At 36.1% G+C, this 22,689-nt stretch overlaps 1 protein-coding gene across 3 annotated transcripts; it reads right to left on the bottom strand.

Moving 5' to 3' along the window:
- Positions 1 to 4,583: 4,583 nt before the first annotated feature.
- LOC139758066 (TLC domain-containing protein 3A-like) lies at positions 4,584 to 21,595 on the bottom strand. Of its 3 annotated transcripts, none has more exons than XM_071679140.1 (6): positions 21,470 to 21,595; positions 19,276 to 19,479; positions 15,909 to 16,049; positions 10,705 to 10,824; positions 7,669 to 7,790; positions 4,584 to 4,964 (listed from the first exon to the last, which is right to left on the bottom strand). In XM_071679140.1, the coding sequence occupies exons 2-6, from the start codon at positions 19,450 to 19,452 to the stop codon at positions 4,703 to 4,705; spliced, it is 822 nt and encodes a 273-aa protein (XP_071535241.1). In that variant the 5' UTR covers positions 19,453 to 19,479; positions 21,470 to 21,595; the 3' UTR covers positions 4,584 to 4,702. The 3 variants fall into 3 exon arrangements, with proteins under 3 accessions (XP_071535241.1, XP_071535240.1, XP_071535239.1); XM_071679139.1 differs by lacking the exon at positions 21,470 to 21,595 and adding an exon at positions 21,326 to 21,459; XM_071679138.1 differs by lacking the exon at positions 21,470 to 21,595 and adding an exon at positions 21,236 to 21,374.
- Between the last annotated feature and the right edge of the window lie 1,094 nt (positions 21,596 to 22,689).

Genomic DNA, 22,689 nt, shown 5'->3' with positions numbered 1-22,689 from the left:
TGACTCATAACAAGCAAAGGTGAAACAGTTGAAAAAATATATATATATAAGTGAAAGGAAAAGAGTACAAATTGATCAGGGTCTCTGCGGGTGTTTATGGATCTGACTAAACAAAAGGAAAGACAAAAGGAAGGAGATAATTTCAAAGCTCAGCTGTTCAAGAGAAAGAGGTATGATAACGGTGACTCATTATTACTATAGGCCATTATATGACAGCAAAGGCTACTGTATATCATTATATGATTGCCATATATCATTTTATGCCATCCTATGACCCGTATGCAATATGACAGTCATATGACAAGATATGACTCAGATGCCACTCAAGATATGTGCCGTCATTGTATATTCAGTGTCATTATTTGTTGCTTTCCATGGTTTTTCATGTATATTTCCCTTCACTGTATCCACTGCAACTCGTAAATTATAGCATGTGTTGCAGAAAGTGTCTGAAAAGAGAGTTAAAGGTCAATAGACTAATACTCGGATGCGCTTTACTTCCATGTTGGTCTTTGAAAGTATGATAAACCTTGCTACCATGTTGGTCTCCGAGAACATGAAGGTGATGTCTGTGCCAAAATGCAGTTGATAAAGAAACTGTTTGTCAAAATATGGGATTGTCAATTACAGGTCTAAAAACCGTATTTTGAAAGATTAAACATCTGTTTGATGCATGTAGCTTAGTAGACTCATGCAAATGGGTGTTAGGTAATTCATGGTCCATCACAAGGAAGTTTCAAGAAAAAAAAAGTATATGGAGAAAGTATCAAGATCAGTAGACCACATTGGATGAGAATTACTTGCATTTCAGCTGATTTGGAGATGTCAGTCGTGCGACTTGGAAAGGTGTAGTTAGAGATAAGGACACACATAAGAACACTGTATGTCTTAGATTGTGAAATAAGAGAAATGCTTCGGGATAGATTCAAATTAATCCTGCAAGCAATGGAACAACACCTGTATTAGAGAAGACAATCATTCGAATTGTATGATGTTATTAGAGATATGGACACATAGACAGAATCTTAGTTTTTGCAGAAAAACAGAACCTTTTTGGGGGTAGGTATAAACAAACCCTGCAGGAAATGAATTTTTGGAATCATCCTCTATTTGTTCTTGAAGATATATTTGTGGAAGGACTTAAAGCTTGTATAATGAACTTACTTCTTTAACAGTTTGTTGTAAGTCTATTCATTGTGGTCAGACAAAGTCATTTTGTGATGATCCTTTTGCGCTTCGTTCACTTGATGCACAGTAAAGTAGCCGCTGACCGTCAAAATCTAAATAAATTAGTAGCTGTATAAGATTAAAGAGTGTTGAAGGGATGGAAAATCAAGAATACTGTTGTGTAAAGATGATGCTACAATAAAAGAGGAATCAGCATAAGTTGCAAACATTACTGAAGATGCCTTTCGACAGCGTGTTAGGTAGAGGCATGAGATAAACACATATTGAAGCTATGTGAGGTTGAAAAACAAGGAACGAACACCATGGTAAGGCCAGTCACCACTTGATCACCGTATAAGAAAAAATGCAATTGTTTACAAATTGTAGTCAGCCAAATTGACAACGTTTTAAGCAAAATAAGAAAATAGATTTCGTCACGATACAAATGACGCTTGTTTGCGGTGGCTCATGGGGGGTAGCCATAGGGTGTGTGGAAGTACCAACTGGAGCCTAGTTGCACCTCCTGGAACGAAGTTGCGCTCTCCCTAGATCGTACACTGACGATCCACACCCACCCGTCTGTTTCTATGGGCACGATACTGTTTGATGAAATTTTACAATAGTTTAAATTGTTGGTCCTTTCGAAGTGTTTATGATTATGACTTTCATTGTAACGTTTTCTGAGTGTCTGATGAACATTCATGTCATTACTTTCCTGGAAAAATATTGGTTTATGTGCACAGGGCAGCTGGTCTTTACAGCGTATGTGGGGCAGCTTATTTCTAAACTTTTCTTTTCGGATAAACTTCATTCCGTAAAGAAACCAGACAGACTGCTTTTGCTGCACCCACTTCGAAGTGGGTGCAACGATGCAACATTGGAGTACAATATTGTATGTTTACATTGTATAAAATGTAAGCAAATGGGTTTCTTTCCAGTACATTTTCAAGGTCATTTATGAACATAATAATGTCAAATATCTTTTCATCCCTTGGCCAGTAAATGCAGTGGACTTTGATGTAAAACATACATCTAAGCTACTTAGAAAGTTCTTTCAGTCTTTTTCATAAATACTTCTTATTTAGGCTTTTATGATTGAGCAAAAAATTGCATTGGACCATATATCAGACACAAGCTCTTTCATGTGTACATATGGTTTCTCACTCCACATGCCCAACATACTCTAAACCAGTATAAGAGTAGCGGATGAATGAACTAGAATGTCTGAAGACATGGTTCATGTAGAGAGCACACAGTTATTATAGATTAGGCCCTGCATATGTAAAGCTCCCTTCCTCTGGAATAAAAATAAAAAATTACAAATAGTTAATTATTATGTAGCAAACGCACATGAACTTTCCCCTAGTAAAAGATTACACCAGAGATTCATCCACAAGCTATCCCACTGCTTCATCTTGCACTTTCGAGGGCCACCAGAGAACCAACATAACCTCATCACCTCCTCTGTATCAGCGTGAAAGTCCTCTGATAACTATCACATCACAGCATTACTCAAGCATAAAAAACATGTAAGACTACATCACACAATTAGAACACTGGCTTACTTAAAACAGGATTTCTACATCCCCACAAAAATGCACAATCATGCTCTTATCCATGGGTAGATATGAATCAAACCTCCATCCTCCCATCACCTTGAATGGTTAAACCCTCTTACTCAACAAGATCGCAAACTTACTATCTCTTGTGATACCTGCAGAGTGGTCTCCATCAGTCTGATCATAGTGGCAACAGAAATAATATACCTATATGTGTGTATATTATCCATGGGAACAGGGAAGAAACACTGTATACACATACCTCTTGTGTGTCGTAGAAGACGACAAAGGGTAGGCATGGGGGTCTGGAAATCATTTCCTCCTGTTTTACTTTCTAAAAGAAGGAAATGAGGAATAAGCAAAGTAAGAATTATTTTCCTGTAGTGTAAGGCACAGTCATCTGTTCTGAAAGCTACCTAACACGTGGGAAATGGAAAAAACGTAAGAAAAAAGACAGTATCTGTTTTGAAAGCTACCTAGCTCACATGGGAAATAGAAAAACATGTGTGAAAAAATAGAAGATGCTTGTCTATGCAAATGGAGCAAATTATTTCAGCAAGACTGTATAACTGTAATGCATAACTGTAATGTGATTGGGAAGCAATACAGCTTAACAGATAAATATTACAGTGGAACAAAAAATGGGAGAGGTCTGGTATTTCAATAGCAGATGAAAACACAGGAAGAAATGTCATAGGCACTACTGAAAGATACAGAAGTTGCTGTTGCTCTGATGTACATCGTGAAAGATACACATGTACATTTATAGGAAATTAGAAATTTGATGAATCAATAACCATACATAAAAGACATGAATTTAAGCCTCAAATAAAATATTAATATATAGAATGCTAATAGGTGTAAAGGACTTTTTGGTGAAAATTTGGCAGCATAATCACAGATTTTTCCCAGAGTGTGAATTCTCTAGTAAAAGAAGAAAATGATAACGTCCTCTTTTTTATCATAAAGGCAAAACCAAAAATTTTCCATATTGCATTTTTTCATAAAAACATCTGATAGAAAAAATGAAAGTATTCATGATTTGATGCCTGCAGAAAGACATAAATTTCTTCAGGTGTCAGGGATTTCTTATTCCTTACAGTCATGATGATAAACCAGTTGTAAAAGTCAGAGAAAACTGGAAGTGCCAAAGTCAAAGTAATAGTAAGCAGCCCTATGTTGCCAGCTATGAGCACTCATCAAAAACATTATTATATATCTTTAATTATGCATTATGATACATGCACTCATAATACAGTCATACCAATGAACAAACCAGAAAGAATGCAAAATTAAACAGCCAGACTTAAATGGATGTAATGCAGTCCTGTGTTGCCAACTTATGAGAAATCATCAAAATCACTGTATATAACATACACTAATACAGCATATCTTGACATTATAATCGTACCTGAATTACAGTAACAACAAGGAAACAGGAATAAGCTGTGAATGAAATGCTATGTAAGTGGAATCAGGTGATGAATGAGTCATTGCTTTGACGAACCTTTATGTTGAATTGATCATCTCAGCTGAAGGGGTGACAGAATGGAAATAAGAAAAGTGAGGTTCAGTGAACATCTGAAAACTTTAAACTTTAAAACATATTTAAAGAAAGTCTGCTGAGGTTCAGTGGACAAGTGAAAGGAACAGTTTGAAGAAAACTGACAAAAACTGAAAATGAGTAGCATGAGCAGGAGCAAATGAAGTAGCATTTTAAAGAACAGGAATATTGTAATAAACATGAATAAATGAAAGAATCCATGACTAGTGTTTGGAGATCATTTCATGAAGTACTTCCTGTTGTTCAGCTGAAAATGGTCAATCACAAGAAATTAAATAGGATGGAAAACAAGATTGATTTCATAATTTTAATAAGAGCAGCTCTACATTCAAGATTCTTAAGTGCACTACAAATTTTATGAGAATTTCCTATCTATAGTTTGTATCAGTCTTAGCATGAAATGAATTGAATATCAATCAATTTTCTCCTCAGCCTCAGATATACTTTTGCCTCTAGACATTTTTACTGCTCCTAGGAACATCAGTCTTAACCAGTGGATTTGTGGTAGCAGAACCATAAGGGAACCCACATTGCAATACAATGGAATCTTCCTCACCACATCCAGAATGCCAATGTTGTATTGAGCCCCATAAGCCAGGTACATGTAGGGAAATACTAGAACTCGACAGATTGCGAAAGATATGATCATAGTTACTCCATTCAGCACATACCACCTGTAATATAGAAAATTTTATAAAACTTGTTTCTGTGACAAAGTCTAATAATAAAAAACTTGCTTTTTACTCTCGAGAGGCTTTTTGCTCTGCAGAGAATAAAACATCATTCAAGTGTCCTATGCAAGGCAGGCTCAAATTGGTTTGCCAAACAATCAATTAGTGATGAAAAAATTACAAGGGACCATTCCTATTTGCACAGGCACAATGCTATAGCACTAATTATAACCACAGTGACCACTCAAAAGAAGGCCATGACGTATTATCAGGAGGGTAGTCCACGAGAGCAACAGCCCACTCAAATGACTGGCATCTCGAGTCTATCGAGACACACACACACAGAAGCTCAAAATTTATTTGCAATAAGAAATATCCAAGCTAGTTATTTCAATAAATCTACATATGACAAAGCTAGTCCCATGCATCAGTCCAGAACAAAAAAGGTACAGTTTCATACTCTTAACTATTTAGCTTTTTTCCATTGGTAAAAAAAAAAAAATCTCCAAGGACATAATCGCATAACCAGCCTATACACTGGTTCTTATGAAGATGAACCTCCCTAAGGAGGACATAAAAACATCAAAAATATTTCTAACACCTTTGTATGAAGGTAAAGTGATTTAAGCACTTTTCCTTTAGAGAGGAAAGTCATATCAGTTCGATATGATTCAATATTCTGAAACAATATAAAATACCTCTATTGTAACTACAAATTAAACTCTATGAAGACCAAATAAAATCAGTAAGATGCAGAATTGTAAAATCACATACCTGTTTTGCAATTTCAAGAAACTGATGATGCTGCTTACTATACAATGCAGCTCTTACTGCATGAGGAGTGGAAGCTTGCTGTGCCATTGAGGTAACATTGATATCATATTCTGATTTCAAAATAATGAAGTTTCCCAAAACCTGATGTGTCTTTTGGAATAATGATAGAACAACCCTAACCAAGAATTAGGAAAATGTGGGACAGGGAAACCAGGAATGAAGGAAATAAAAAACTTCATGCAATTAAGAATAAAATCCTGCAACTTTAGGAAAGAGCTCACTGAAAGCCAACAAATAACATGTGGTAACAATTTAAATTTTGTCTATTAATATTATTTTATATTTTTTCATTATACTTTGTCGCTGTCTCCCGCGTTTGCGAGGTAGCAAATGTCTACATTAAACATTTCCACTACTAATTTTCTCAGTCTTTTAATGAGGATAGTTTTTGAGGAGACAGTACTGTAGTAACAACCCGAGTGAGGAAACCTTTACAAGATTAATTCTGAAATCACATTCTATAAATGTGAAATGTCAGGGCTGCAGAAAGACTTACAGTAATTCTGAGTGCCACTGTTTGGGGGAATAATGTTGAATATAATTTGATGATTTTTTTCCTGTCTATATCCAGTTGCCTGTGGCCTCATTTGCAAACATCCACCCTCTCGTAGCTTATGTATAATGGATTTAAACTAGAGCCTACCATCCACAGCCATAATTATATTAAACACTTCGATAACTTGATGTTCTACTACCTCAACTGAAGGAGACCAAGTACCAGAAAAATATTGCATAATAAGGGCTCAAGCAGCTTGGAAGTTACTTTCAGAGGGACACGAAAATGCAGAACATAATAAATCTGTCTGGAATCTGAATACCCTGAAATCTTTTAGTCAGGATAAAGGATCAGTTTGAATGTAAAAAAAGGAAACTGAATAGTTCACCTTCTGCATGAGGTGTTGGGGGTGGAATTCATATTTTATAATTAAACTTGATGTGTACTGCCTAAACTGTAGCATGACAAAATTGCAACTGACTTAGGAACTAAGAAAAATATAATACTGTATGTCAAATTAAAAAATTATCTTGGGGTAGCAAGCCAGCAAGTCTACTCCAAGGAAATATGAGGAGTGCATTCCCTCTGCTAGTCTACATGATTAAGGTTCGGCATTTCAGTTCTGCAAAATCAAATCCCTCAAATTGTGTGTTTATATACAACTGATCAGTCAAACATGAAAGAGAATGAAGTTAAGATAACAAACAGACAGAGAGATTTTAAATAGCCTGTCCAGAATTCCCAGCCAGCAAAGGAATATGAGAGAATTATTCATATTAACTGAAGTCTTTCCATATGTCTGAACCATTTCATTGCATGAAAACATCCAATCAGCTTTCTCAGAGTATATTTACTACCACACCTCCATCTATTACTATCATTTCTTACACACCCAACCCATCTCCAACCAAATATTGCCCTTAGGCATTCAATATCACCCTCTTAACCTCTTTTGCATTCAGGGCCAAAGACTTGCATACATATGACACCATCTAGACTACTGTATCTTCAGACATACCCTTCTTTGCCCTACCTGACAATGACATCTCCATCTACAACTTCATCAAAGTACTTTGGAACTAAGCCCGTACTTCCCATCCCATGATTTACTTTAGCCCCCATGGGGCTGAAGTAAATAATTCCATCTACCATGCCTATTCCCAGGTACTTTCTGCAATTCCTTTCTATTTGAACTCAAACTCGAACTACCCTTTCTCACCTACTACTTATCATTACCGTACTTTTCTGGACAATAAATCTCAATTTCCTTCTATCACACAAATGTATCTTTATATGCATTTAGTGTATCATATGACATTCCTATCATTTAAACATACAAAGAATATAGCCATTGTAAAGTAATACTAAACCACATACCTTGTTTCTTTTAGACCTGTTCGGCTTAAAATAATACGCATGTTGGTGAAAGGACCACTCAGCTCCACACAGTAGAAACATCCTACAAAAAAGTCACCAATACCACTTCGGTACACAGATACCTAGAAACAAGACCATACATCACTAACAAAGCACAGTATACAAGAAACTGAATTTTATGGTTTTTGAAAGACTAGGAACATTTTGAGGATAGAGAATATTGAACCAAAGGATTAAAAGTTTCTTCTAAATAGACTCTACATATGGATATATGGAGTTATTCTCTAAAACTTCCTTATTTTGTGACCTTTTGGTGTATTTACTAAAAATCTTCATCAAACCTTATTCTTTTCTGGCATGTTACAGTAAACCATACATACATACCTATGAGCCAAAGAAATCCTCAACAAACTGGATAGTCAATCAACCTAACAGACTTGTTGCACTCTTTTCAAATTACTTAAAACCAGGCTTTCACCAATCAAGAGCTCAGTTCACTTTACTCTGTCAGTCTATATATTAACTTTGGTTAACCTTAACACCCCAAGAGAGTAGCTCACCATAAAGCAAATTATCAACTATTCAACATAATTTTTGTAAGTTCACATTCAAACTGTGAAAGTATATTTACTGCTGAAACATATATCCAAATAGCCAATCTCTCTTACTCATCTCCTCCATATGTCCAAATCAAATCAGCTCACCTTGTTCAGATCTCAGTCATACTCAGTTTACTACCACACCTCTCCCTCACACTAGCATTACTAACACTCTAACCCTCCTCACACAATATACTGTCCGCAAGCATTTCATTCCTTACACGTCCACCCTCTTCTGGTCCTTTGTAGTTGGGGTCCAAGCCTCACACCCATACAGCACAGCTGGAACAAGTATACTCTCAGGTATACCCCTCACAGACAGTGACCTCTCTTTCCATATGCTTCTCAGTGCACCTAGGACATTTGCCCCACCACCCACCCAAACTACAGTTCACTTCAACTTCCATAGTTCCATCCACTGCCATGCCCACTCCCATGTATATAAAACACTCCACTTCCTCCAGGTTCTCTCCATTCAAACTCTTACTCATACCATCCTGTCTCTACCCCTTTCTTACTAAATATCACCTAACATTTATTCTTATCAATTCTTAGACTTCCTCGCTTCACACACTTTCCCAAACTCAGATGCCACCTAATGCAGCTTCTCACTCATGTCTGCCACCAAAGTTGAGTCATCCTCAACAGCATGTGACTCATCTCGCAGGCTCCCATCCCCAACATAAGACCAGCCCCTCTCTACAAGACCTTCACATTTAATATCCTCACTACCTCATCCATAAACAGAAAGAACAGGAGTGGTGAGATCACACACCCTTGTTGATATCCCTCTCTCCTCACACAGATGCCTTACTCTCTCTATAAAAACTTCTCACTTCATGTAGCTTTCCATCCACCCCATATTTTCACAGCACCTCCAACAAGGCATTCTCATCAACTCTGCCATAAAATTTCTCTGCTCAAAGTTACACCAAGTTACAAGTCACTTTTGGCAAGGCTGTATCATCATTAGTTGACGAAAGAGAGTACAGTTTCATCAGTGAACTTTTTACTTAAAAGGAATCCATCCCATCCCTACTACTAAAGGTAGCACAGCCATCATCTAGGGTAAGTTTATGACTTATTTTCATTGTGTATGGGCAGTTTTATATTTTGTTTCTATTTGTTTGCTTCTCTCTGTGTCAGTTGTTGATATTTATGTTACATTTCCTAGAAGGTAATTTACACAGAGTAGATTTACTAATTTTTTCCCCCTGCTGCACTAGAGGAGGAAGTGATGGTAACCATGATTTCATAGAAAGGGAAAATGTTCTGGAAGGTGTTTTTAGTAAATGCACTCATAAGCTGATGACTCAACACTACATTCCTTAACATCTTTCAGTTTTGCATTCTCTTCTCACACTCAATCTGCATCTTGTCTCTAAATAACTTCCTCAATAAATTCAGACTTAGACAGGATATCTCAGTGGGGTAGATGACACATGGTGAAGTTTAATGCTTCCAAGACCCAGTTTCCACCGATCTCTCCATTGAAAAGTCCTGCCAACTTTTCTCTCTACTTTGATGGTTCTGTAATTCCATCTTTTGACTTGGTGAACATACTTGGTATTACTATAACATCCACTCCTTGGAAACACCATATCACAGGAATAGTTAAGTCTTCCTCTAACAAAATGGAAGTCCTTTTTAGGTGTTGAAATTTCTTTTCCTCTGAACAATTGCTCCGTTTATACAAAAGACTGATCCATCCTTGTATGGAGTACTGCTCTCACATATGGGGTGGTTCCCTACTTGAGAGTTGAGTCATAAGTGGTCAGACATATTAACTCTCCCAGGCTAACTTCAAAACTTGACCCCTTCTGTTGGTAATACTTTTGTTCTTGCTCCCAAGAGCTGGCTGCTTGTGTACCCCTACCACTAGCTATACCACAAGCTGCTACATCACATAATTACTGTGTGGCTGTTGGCAATTAAAGGGTGGGTTGTTTTGATAACTGTTTCTTTCCCTACACCTTGAAGCTTTGGAACTCTCTACCTTATCATGTATTTCCTAATAACTATGACCTGGCATATTTTAAAAGACAGTTTTTTTAATTTCTCCAGAATTTGTAAATACTTTCTCTTTTCTCTTCTTTTTGCCTTTCATAATTCTCTCTATATTTCAATTGAAGCCCAGTCTTGGTGTGGATTTTTTGTCTATAACTGGAGTCTCCAGTGTAAAAAAAAAAAGAAAAAAATACAGGAATTAGCATTTACAATACAAACTGATGAGCAGATTGTTGCTTTTTTCATATAAAACTATCGCCAATGACCTTTTTTAGCACTGGGCCCTAAATAACATAAGTTGTAACTATACCACAGTGATACCACCACTAAAACTTACACTACAGAAGTAATACATGAATCCTTCACACTGAGTGTGTCCATGTCACAAGTATGTACAGCACAAAAAAAATTCCAATTATGGACTACTTACTGGAAATAAGAATGCTGCCACAACAACATGGTGTATTACTAGCAATGTTCTTCGTTTTATGTAACTTGAAAAACGTGCCATGAAAGATTCTGGAACTTTGGGCAAACTTGACAGGTGAACCTAAGTTAGAATAAATAAGAGATAAATTGCAAAATAACAAAATATGGGTCATATTTAGAACAATGAAGTCACAGATGACTTATCGTCCTGATCCTTGTGTACTACATAAGCCCATGTATCTATTTATATCCAATAAGCCTTGAATTATGCTACACAACAGTGTGAAACATATACAGGCTCCTGAACCTACCATAACATCAATACATTTCTTACTCTTCCTCTATTGCAGCAGACTTCTAATGGGCATATTCATTAACATCATCTTTTCTCCTAACTCTCTCTCATGCATTTTCACTCTCCTCACTCATAAATACTCTTTTCATCCTTCCATCCACATCTGCTCAGTCAGTATGACTGATTCATTATCCTGTCTCAATCATTTCTTCAAGTGAACGCTGCAAAATATGCTTTCTTTAGGCCTTCTGGCCAGTTATGGTAGACCAAAGAGAAAAAAATACATGTCTGTTAATCAGTAATGTTATTAAATGAACTACCACCTAAAATATATGAAGCACAAGAACTATCCATCTTTGTTCATGCATGTTCAAATAGCAGCTGTCAATTTGGGTTAGCCAAGCATTCCTTATCAGTTGATGCGTTTACAAGATGCTTGTCAAAAGGCTGGAACTGGATTCCGCTCTCACCAGTGTTTTTCAGCCTTTCCTTTCATAGCATAATTTTATAGCTTTAAAAGTAATTTTGTAGCAACCTTTAACCAAGCTCATGTTGAAGGATCTCCATATATAAATTATGAATTACTGAGCTTTCACAAGTTTAATCTTTTTTAATTATTACAGAATTTTGCAGAATCTTGAAGGATATTTGTGGAACCTTAAATTCTAAGAAACTTTTCTAGCTCTTTGTTTCTCTACCTATATCTGATGCCTATTCCCTTTGGGAACTTCCTCAAGGGGGCAGTCACAGCAAAAGAGTCTCTGTTATTGGTGAACTCCAAGAAACCTTGGTTGAAAAACACTGGCTTACACAATTATTAATTGCCAAGTCCTTCCATAATCATCCTTCTACTACATTATTACCTTTAAGTATTTAGATTTATTACAAAGCTGGAAGCATTAAGTACCGCGATGCAGGAAACTAGAATGAAAAAAAGAGATTTAATTTTCACATGAATTACTAGCCAACCAAACTGATAGGAGAGGTCATTGATGGCATTGCTTGAACCTTTTTAGGGCATTCTAATATCTCATTCATAAACTTCATGTCTCCTTACCCTTACTTGAAACCTTAGTCAGTATTCCTTAACTCATCCAAAAGTACATAACCGAATAATAAAGAATATAAGAATCTTTATGTCGGTGAAATGGATTTTTTTATCATTTTGAGAGCACTATCACTTTCCCCTTCTAAAGTCATCCATTCCTGGAGAACAGCCTCCTAATTTCAGGGATTATCAAAAACTTAAGTAATTACCTTATTATGTATCACCCTTCCTCACCATTCACAGTAACTAGTATCAATGTTTACAGGCTGAGTGGTTATGCTCTAAGGGTGTAAGTTACCTAAGAATGATAGTTTCGAGTTTAATGTCATGTTTTCAGACAGCACTACCATATCATACGTATGCCAGAAGTGTGTTAAAAGGATCCCACCAACAGATGGATATTTTCACTCAGTCAGTTGTCATAGTAATATGTCACCTAAGAATGAGTATTTGAAATTCAGTGTCATGTTTCATTGATAGCTCTGCTACAGTTTCCATATGGTGCCTATACAGTACTAAAATGGGAATCCAAAGCTGTGAGAGATGAAAAAGGAAGAAGTATTTTCACCCATAGTCAGTTTTCCTAATTAGTGTTTTCACTAAAGTAACAAAAGGAAGTCTTGGAGAATATCCACACCCTTATCCATCAGGTATGAAATTTGGCTCCTCTTATTTCCCAATCCAGAAAATAGTGTGAAAATTGTGCATCCCTGCCCTTCTGCTAACCTGCAACAATTGATGTCCCGTTCAGGAAATCTTCAATATAAAGGGAAGGACCAAGGCAGTAGCAGTGCGAGAGCTTGTTTGGTACATCTTTATTAACCTCAATGTTTCAGATTCTCAAAATACACCATCAGGAGTCAATCTGTTAACAATGTTTCAAAACATAAATTGATCTAAATTATTCAAATTATGTAACACAAGTGCCTTTTCAAACAACAAAACACAAATAAAATGGCTTAAGCTAATTTTCTATGGAAACAGATAACTTTTAATTGCGTACAGTAATTACAAAATTAATATACTCACAGTTCATGTAATATTTCAAAACTTTACAGCTAGCAGCCAGGAATCCACAAATATATTCACATTAATAGATAGTCTCCCAGACAAAGCTTGTTCCATAGTTGGATACGGATCAATAATATGATATTTATAACTTTTTGAAAATTCTGGAATTAATAAAATGTCTGATAGAATCCTGTATCATAATTCAGAAAGTTCAAAATTTTCTCTGATATTTGATAAATTAATATTTATGAGATAAGGAAACTGACAAAAGAAATCATTGTACGTACAATAATTGTAGAATAACCAAAACTGATTTTTTTTCAACTAAGACTAATGTGTATAACTACTATATAGTATTGCATACAGTATAAAGAGAATGAAGTCTTTCTAACACTAAGTTCTGTTTTGGTTTGGCTTATGGATAAGGATTCTAATATTCCATGTCTACTTCATTATTGCTCTTATCTGTAAATGAAAGGTCATTCACTTGTAGTTTGTGTCTGTGTTGATAAGAAACTTCTGTTGTATTGAGAGTTGTGGTCTGGTCATGAGTTGTACCGTTCAAAATGACCAAAAAAGGTGTTAAGGAACAAACATCCATTTATTCAGTTGTATAATCTACCAAAACTAGATTTTCAGACTACTTCATGGTATATCCTGATCACTTCACATGTGCTGGTCCAGTCCATCATACTGCCCCTATACACAACATCATCCTGGTTCTTTCTATCCAGTGCATGCCTTTTGCCCTCCTAAATGTTCAGGCCCAATAACTGAAGCTTACTATACTTAATTTTCAATCTTCTTTTTTAGTCTACCCCTTGCTTCCACTGCTCATGATATAAGGATCCTGTGTCTGCCTTTCTTCACTCATCTTATGTCTGAACCATCTCAGCACACCCTTGTCTGCCCCTTCAAAGAATTATGCTAACCATCAAAACTCTCTCTGACAATGTCATTTCTCACATCATCAACCCACTTCATGCAGATCACCTTCAAGCATTCATCTCCAGCATATGCACTCTCTTCCCATCCTGTACATTCAAAGATTAAGACTCCTCTCCAAACATCACTATCAGGACTACCATACCTTCCAACAGACCCATCTTTAATCTTGCAAACAATGTCCTTTCCTTCCATAACTCATAAATACACTCAGGTCTTTACCCCCCTCTTCCATCCTGTGACTCACTTCTAACCACATGATTACCTCTACTGTCAGATTCAATCCCAAATATCCAGGTCCTCCCTATTCACGAGATAAAATTATTTTGCTGTTTTCTTCACACCTGGGTGAGGAAAAAAAAATTGCACATCAAAAGGGTTAAAAAGCCATGATGACATCACAAATCCTTAACAGAGACCCATCTTCACCAGAAACCACATATCCTCTTCCTATCCTATTCGCACAAATTCCTTATTCTTCCAGTAAAAGCTCCACTGCATTAAGTAACTTTTCATTTACCACATATATCTGTAGCACCATCTTATCATACCCATTCAGTGTTCCCAACAACTCTGTGAAATAAGGGGATTTTGAGTAACACAGATAGGGGTATGGACAGAAAAAATTGGGGTACATGTTTTGCACTGTCTTTATTGTCAAACCAAAATTGTTTTCCTTTTTTCTTCTACATCTGCACAAGTGTACCTTGCCCATGCAACTATTTCACTGCCATTTCAAGAAATGTGTGTATGACTTGGTACTATATTCTGCTTCCCTGCTGTGTTTGCCAACATGTCTTGACAAATACAGGTCCTGCATGGTATTATATATGTCATGGCAAATGACACAACAGGAAAAATTTAACTTAACATAGCATGTGCATAAACAAAATGGGATCAAATTCTTTCACATGAATCAGAATAGTATGGCTCAATCATGAGTGAATGGAACACTAACTTTCTCCAGATCTATAAACACCAAATATTTTACAAATCACTCTTTCTCCAGGTATTTTTGAAACATTTCTTAAAGCAACAAATTAATTCACACTTTCCCTACCTTTCCTAAAACCATGTTGTTCCTCTCCCATCAGTTTCTGTAAACATGGCACCACCTTTTCAATCACCATTCTCCAACACACCTAATCAAGTGCTCTTGAGACTTATACTTCTAGAATATGAACATTCATTTCTGTCCTCATTGCCTTCAAACAGTAGAATTATAAATGCACTTCACCAACCCTCAGGCACCTCAACCTGAGTTATCCACACTCTCTGCAGCCTGATTAACCAATCAACAACACTGTTACCCCCTTTTCTTGAGATATTCAACTATACTCCCATTCCCAGTTTATTGACCACATATGTCCTGAGTAAGGCTTCTTGAACTTCCTCCTCTTATCACCCAATTTACCATAACAGTACTGTTCAACATCCCATTTTGTCTCATGCATACCACACCTACCTTCCTGTTATCTGACACATTCTGCAGGTTTTCATAATACTTGTACCATCTCCATTTTCACTTCTCTTTCTGTTACCAACTCACTGTCATTCCTGATTTGTTTCTTGTTTCTTAATTGACACATTCATGCAGGTCTTCATAGTACTCACACCATCTCCATTTCACATCTCTTTCTGTTACCATCTCACTGTCATTTCTGATGTTTCTTGTTTCTTAATCGAGCAAAACAAACTACTGTCATGTTTAAACACATTAGTGAATATCTATTTGTCATGGGCACGGATACCTATATCACTATGTAACCAAAATGGTGTTCAAACTACCCCCAGCAAAGTTTCTGAACTATTCAAATGCCCATGTATGGACATTTTGATTACTATCATGGTCCAGAGTTATCTGCTGATATGTACTAGACAAATATAAACTGCATTTCTTACTCACCTGATACATTGCAAAAGTATCATATACGAAGTAACTGCCAGCAACCCAAGCATACCATGATGCTAAAGGGTGTACAGCCCACATTACATCATGACGGCATGAAGTCACCACAATAATTCCACAGACAGAAGATACTATAGCCTGCAGACAAGATTAAGCAGTTACTATATCTCTGAATGAGAATAAAAGCTATTAACTGTAATGAACGTCAAGAGATAAAAAGACAAAAGTAATGTTAAGTATTTCTCCCTCTCATAACATCTACTAAATAAAGAAAGGCAGGAAGTTAACTAAAATAAAACAAGGAATCATTCAAAAAGAAATTTAAAATGTTGACCAAACATGTCTTATACTAAATTGTGCTTACATATATATAGAAACAGAAATGTTTCATGTATATTTTGAAAGGAATGCCCAACTTTCCATTTTGGGAAACAGATTATGGAACAAAAGCAGATATGGTAATATTTCACTGGCAATCCATCATGAACAATGCTACAGCATTTAAATTCCATTTAACTATTACTGATGTTACATTTCTCCTTTCTTTCTTTCTATGTATATGGTAAGGCCAAATGCATCTATCCATCATGTCTTATCCTCAGGCACACACAAACAAAAAAAAACATAAACAGTGTGTTTACTATCCCTCAAGCCTCTTTAAACCAGAAAATCAAAAATATAATTGTAACTGTAGCATAAAGACAATGTAGATACAATTAGGTACTCATTTGCTGACAAACATGAGTATCGCTCCCAATCTACCCTTTAAACAACCAAAGCAGCCACTACATGCATCTCAACACTGAAGCAGTCAAAGTGAAACAGATAATCCCCTGTCATCTTATCTCTTAAAGGTTCCCCTCAGTAACAGTGATATATATACACATCCCCTTTCAAAGCTACAGCTGGCACTGTTGAATCTAACAGGTTAAAAGATGGTTAATCTTTATCTTCACAGATATTTACTCCACCCACTTGCTAATGAACTTGCACAGACAAGTTGCTTTAAAAATAAAAGTCATTTCATATAAAATCAATACTGTACTTAGCAGGGAACATTCCTTCCACCTGGAAAAATGCCATAGTCAAGTTCAAAATGTTCTTACATATTACATTATAATTCTGTGTAAATGCAAATACTTCATATATTTCATTGTATCTTTGATAATCCTTTATGGATATATATAGGAAAAGACTTTCTTTTCATTACGATAAAAATTACACATCCATTATAGAGAACCTATATAACGGCCTCTGTAACAGGCAGACGTTAGGCTGAAGCCTTTGAAAAGGCATGAAGCTTAAGCCGAATGCAACGGTATGGATTGCAGATGATGCCAATGCCAGCAGATATAAGGTTGAAACATGGGGTCAAAGCCTTTGTAAAGTTTCAAAGTCAATGCCAAGGTCTTTAAAATCTGGCTTCTAGAAGCCACCTTTGGTAATTTGTGTACAGGAGGATTTTAGGATGATTATCTTAGGAAGGCTGAAGTAAAACCAGGAGGCACCTCTCCATGGGCTCCAGCATCTAGACTCGACTCTAAACCCACACTTGATTAAAGTTATTTACTACTAAATGCTGTCAGCACTATACATGTTTATTTCATGAGCAGTTTACTTGTCTAGCTTCATCTCTAGCTGAATTCATATTTAATGCTGGTGTGTACTGTTTACTTTGGAAAGACTGTACTTTACCTCAGTCCTAATATGTGCATGAAAAGCATAATTAATACAATCATGGGACAAAAATCATGCTACTTTTAAATATGGAATCTATGAGTAAACCAATTAACTGCAATAAGTAATTCTCTTACGGTAATATTCTCTCAATAATATTAAAATAATATTAATGCTCTTAAAATATTAATATTAAGGCACACATAATAGTGAAGTCAGTACTCATTTACAAGCAAAACTCCACAACAAGTTATAAACCTGATCTTCTGTGAGATCCAATGTTCTCATGCTACTACCTGAGGGGAAATGGAAATAATTTCCAGTTTTTCCTCCCCTTCTAATTTTGTTCTATACATTTTTTTTTTGTGGATATGTACATCTGTTGCTGATGTGTAATTACACTGCCTTAAACACTCAGCTATAGATAAAGCCAGTGGAAAAAGAAGTTTTTGTGATACAAGTTTTTATGCAGAGGATGGTAGATGTGTTGGAAATTAAACGTTTGAGGACAATATGTGGTGTGAGGTGGTTTGATTGGGTAGGTAATGAAACAGTAAGAGAGATATGTGTGTTAATAAAGAGAGTGGTTGAGATAGCAGAAGAGGGTGTGTTGAAATGGTTTGGACATATGAAAAGAATAAGTGCAGAAAGGTTGACAAAGTGGATATATGTGTCTGAAGTGGAGGGAACTGGGAGACCAGACTGAAGATGGAAGGATGGAGCGAAAAAGATTTTGAGCGATCAGGACCTGAATATGCATGAAGATGAAAGGCAAGCATGGAATAGAGTGAATTGGAACTATATTGTATACTGGGGTCAGCGTGCTGTCAATGAACTGAACCAGGACATATGAAACATCCAGGGTAAACCATGAAATGGTCTGTGGGGCCTGGATGTGGATTAGGGAGCTGTGGTTTCACTGCATTACACATGACAGCTTGTGTGTAGATGTGAGTGGATGTGGCCTCCCTTCGTCTGTTTCCTGGTGCTACCTCGCTGATGCAAGGGGGACGTTGCTGTTTCCTGCAGGGCAGAGTGGCATTGGGAATGGATGAAGGTGAGCAATTATGAATATGTACATTTTTATATATGTATGTGTATGTATATGTATGTATGCATATACATACATATACATCCACTCACGTGTATGTGAGTGGATGGGTATTTCTTCGTCTGTTTCCTGGCTTTACCTCGCTACCATGGGAAACGATCAAGTATAAAGAAAAAAGTTTCTGTGAACATGGCTTTGATTTCCAAGAAACATTTTTGAATATCTAAGATCAACTGGAAGTGGTGGAGACTGATGAAATGTAAAGTATGTTTGGATGCAATAATAATTACTATGAAAAGAATCATCTTGTCTGCAAATTAAGTGACAACATGGATGATGAATAAAAGAATCACATACAAGACTGACACAATTATGTAAGAAAATTAGCTTTGTGTATTACTGTACTGATATAACTGGATCTCCTTTGTTAAATGCTGTTACATTTTCTGACAATAAACTGCTTGTTAAAATAAAAAAGATATATGCATACTCAATTGTTAATAAAGCATCAGCCTAGCTGTTGAAATTATAAGAATCTCCAAGACATGTGTGGAAATGGCGATAAAAAATAAGCAAAATTTCCTGTACTGTATTTACATGTACTGTGATCATGAACCAAGCAAAACAAATATATACCTGAATGCCAGACACAATAGCTTCACATATGTTCATGATGTGGTGTTGAGATATCTTCCACCCCTTGGTTTTGGAGTAGTATGTCAGAAGGTAGTTACTTAGCCGAAACAGCCCCATCCATCCAAAACCAGAGATCCCACACAAAAGAGTTCTTTTAATTATTAGGTGCATATTCATCTAAGCTGTCAATACAAAATTACAGATCTGTAAAAAAAAAAAAAAGAGAAAGCAAATTAAGGTAATCCAATTGAAGTGCTGATCTTATATGGGAGACATACTGCATTAATTTACTGAAAGCACTAACCATTGGAAACTTAAGTGCGGGAAATTTTTGTATATCAAAAACAGATGACAAATCCTTTTGTAGTGGTGATGTACTATCTAAAATGAAAGGCCTCCCAAATCAAATGGCCAGGAGTTGAAAGGGGCGACCATTCAAAAATGTGAAAGGTGTATAATACTTCATTTTAATTACAGAGTGGTGGATTAGCTTTGGACAAATATGAAAACAAATAATATATGGAGACCTGTGAATGAGATTCTTGTCTCAAAAATGAACACAGAGTATAATGGAAATAGATGGTTTGGCAAACAATTCAGTTCTTGGAAGAGGAACTTGAAAAGGCACAAAACACAACCATGTTTTGCACAAGTGATTGGAATAAAACATATTGGGATTTCTGAAATTTGCTTGATGATTGAGGTAAGGAAACAAGAAAAAGCCTTCTGATGGAGTTCATAAAAGTATAGCAAATTACCTTTTTGGTACAAGACAGCATGATTCTAAAAAATATAATGGAATATTGAAAAAAATTTTATATCCATTATACTAAGCTGGGAACAGTAGACATAAGCATACTGTCAATGAAGCATCACAATGGCCGTTTAACTATGTGATAGGCCATATAATAATAATAATATCCATACACAATTTTTAAATTGTTTCATAATATATACACCTTAGGTGAGAGAATGGTGTTACATTCTTGAACCCAAGATAAGAGAAGAAAAGTCTGCACTAAGTATTACATCCAAACCAAGAAATGTCAGCCCAGATCATGAAAGTGAAAGTTACAGAAAGGTGTGATAAACTGCAAAAATGATAGAAAAATGGCATTTATCAGTAGCAGCAGGGAGAATACACGTGCCAACACTGAAGAGGCAGATACAGATAAGGATAAAACCACAGGAATGAAGGAAGTTACAGTATTGATAAAATATGATTCTATAAAAAAAAGCTGAAATCAGATGAGAAAAATTTCTGTTGTCAGTCTGTGCAAATAAATTTGGCTATTTCTTTCAGAATTTCCTTACTATGCTTCCCAGCCGAGCATATCTCATAAGTACTTCCCCATGTTAACATCCCTCTTCAAATGATATTACTTAATGTCTTTCAAGTAATTCTTTCTCGCATTCCACAACTTTCTTTCACCTTGCTCAAATACTCTAGTCATCCTCACATGAAATAAAAGCAAATCACTTTTTCATAAGCATATATTCTGTTTACGGTGATAGCTTTTCTTGTACAGTACCTATAGCATAGTTTTACTCCACCATTTCCCTCTACTTCAAAGCCCTGCCCAGACTCTGAGAACTACCATAAGGGTGTAGGAGGAGCTAGAGAAATAAAAAAATCCACATCTAATATACACTTCATAGAAAGTAAGGAATGAAATGGTACCGATTGCGTCAATAATTAAAACATGCAGAACATGTGCGTCCGTTTTCTAATGATATACCAACTTCACGTTTCAAAATCTTGTCATAGTTGGTTAATGGTCGAATTCTAGACTAACAGCTGCTGCTGTTTTTCTAGTGGGGAAATTGATTTTGTATCAGTATTATACACACATCAATTCATCCACCAAACTTTCTATATAAACTGAGGTGGCGCCTCTGTATGAACATGCCACTCCCTAACTTTCATCCTAAGAGAACATACTTATCCAGGACCTCTTACATGCTCGAAACGGAACACTGAAGCAGACACATGCACGGTATATAAATCTTGAAAACAGTAAGCCTACAAGTAGACAATCAAATACAATACTGTGGTTTCCCGGCGAGTCAGCACCAGTCACGATAATATTAGCCTCAAACGCAGTTCTCAGCTGACGAATATTACTCTAGAACACTAGTTGCTTTTTTGAAGAGAAAGTAGTGGGTTAGGCCAGAGTGTTTTTTTTTTCAATACCAGTAGTTATAGATTCGCCCAGAGGCACGGGATATTCTTTGGACGAGAAGGATAAATTCATATCTGGACCTCTAACTCGACTCGTGATTACATCAAGCAAATAGCCATGCGATGTGAAGTTGTTGTACATAAATAACCTGGAAGTTTATATACATTTGAAAAAAAAAAGGCAACTACTGGTTACATCAGAAACATCGCTCAGAATCAAAACCTTGTCTAATCATAAGAAACCCTCGTTTTTTGTACCAAAATCGAACATATACATATAAGCGGCGTAATATACGTCTGGCACCTCTACAGATTGATTGCGGTTCCCGCGTAAGAAAGCAAAACTGCGATGTTCTCATGACTCCATCCATATATGACTTTCAACAAAGCATTCGCCATCTTATGATGATTATGATTAAAGTTGAAACATTTCTTATTCTCTGAAGGCAAGACATCAAAGGAAGAGAACTCGGCTGAAGAGCATATTATGGATAATTAACAAATCCGCTGATTTCCGCATGTTTTTCCTTCCTTTTTCTGGTTGAATGTATACTGGTGAGAAGCTGTTCTAACGCATTCGGTTCGTATTCTTCTCTAGAAATTTGTGATAGCCATTAAGACAAGGAAATACATGAATACTCAATACGGTTAATGTACCCTGAAGGTAAGTAACCTTTCTTTGTTGCTTCTAGACAAGCGTTTTTTTTTTTTTTTTTTTTCAAGGGAGGGGGACTTTTTCAGCTTATGAAATGCCTGGATCATGAATGCCTTCAAAATATTTTTTTTCAGTTGTTGGTAATCCCAAGACCACCATAGGCGTCCACAGAAATATTTTCAGTATATTAGTAGGGAGTGGGGGTTTAACGTGTGTGTTTAATTATAGGGAATTAGCTTTTCCAGTTTAGTCAAGACTAAAAGAATATGTGTTTTGTGTGTTGAAGCGTAATCACGAATTTATAGTTATATTGAAATGATGAAAATTATTATTTTCATTACGTTTAATTTTATTCAAGTATCAGTGATCAGGAATATGCCATATACGCATTTTTTTTTAGTCTCGAATGACCACATACACTGCAAATGGCTCATGAACATGATTATTTAGTGTTCTTGTGTGTTGATGTAACTGAAAGATGGATACAGAAACACAAATATCAATAACAACTGCTTTATTGGTTAAAAGTAAATAAAATGAGATAGCCCAAGGACAAAGAACAACAGGAAGTGCAGGA

The sequence above is a fragment of the Panulirus ornatus genome, chromosome 29 (genome assembly GCF_036320965.1).
Source record: "Panulirus ornatus isolate Po-2019 chromosome 29, ASM3632096v1, whole genome shotgun sequence".
Lineage (NCBI taxonomy): Eukaryota > Metazoa > Arthropoda > Malacostraca > Decapoda > Palinuridae > Panulirus > Panulirus ornatus.
Note: the sequence above shows the minus strand (reverse complement) of the source record. Positions and strands in the feature narration are given on the sequence as shown.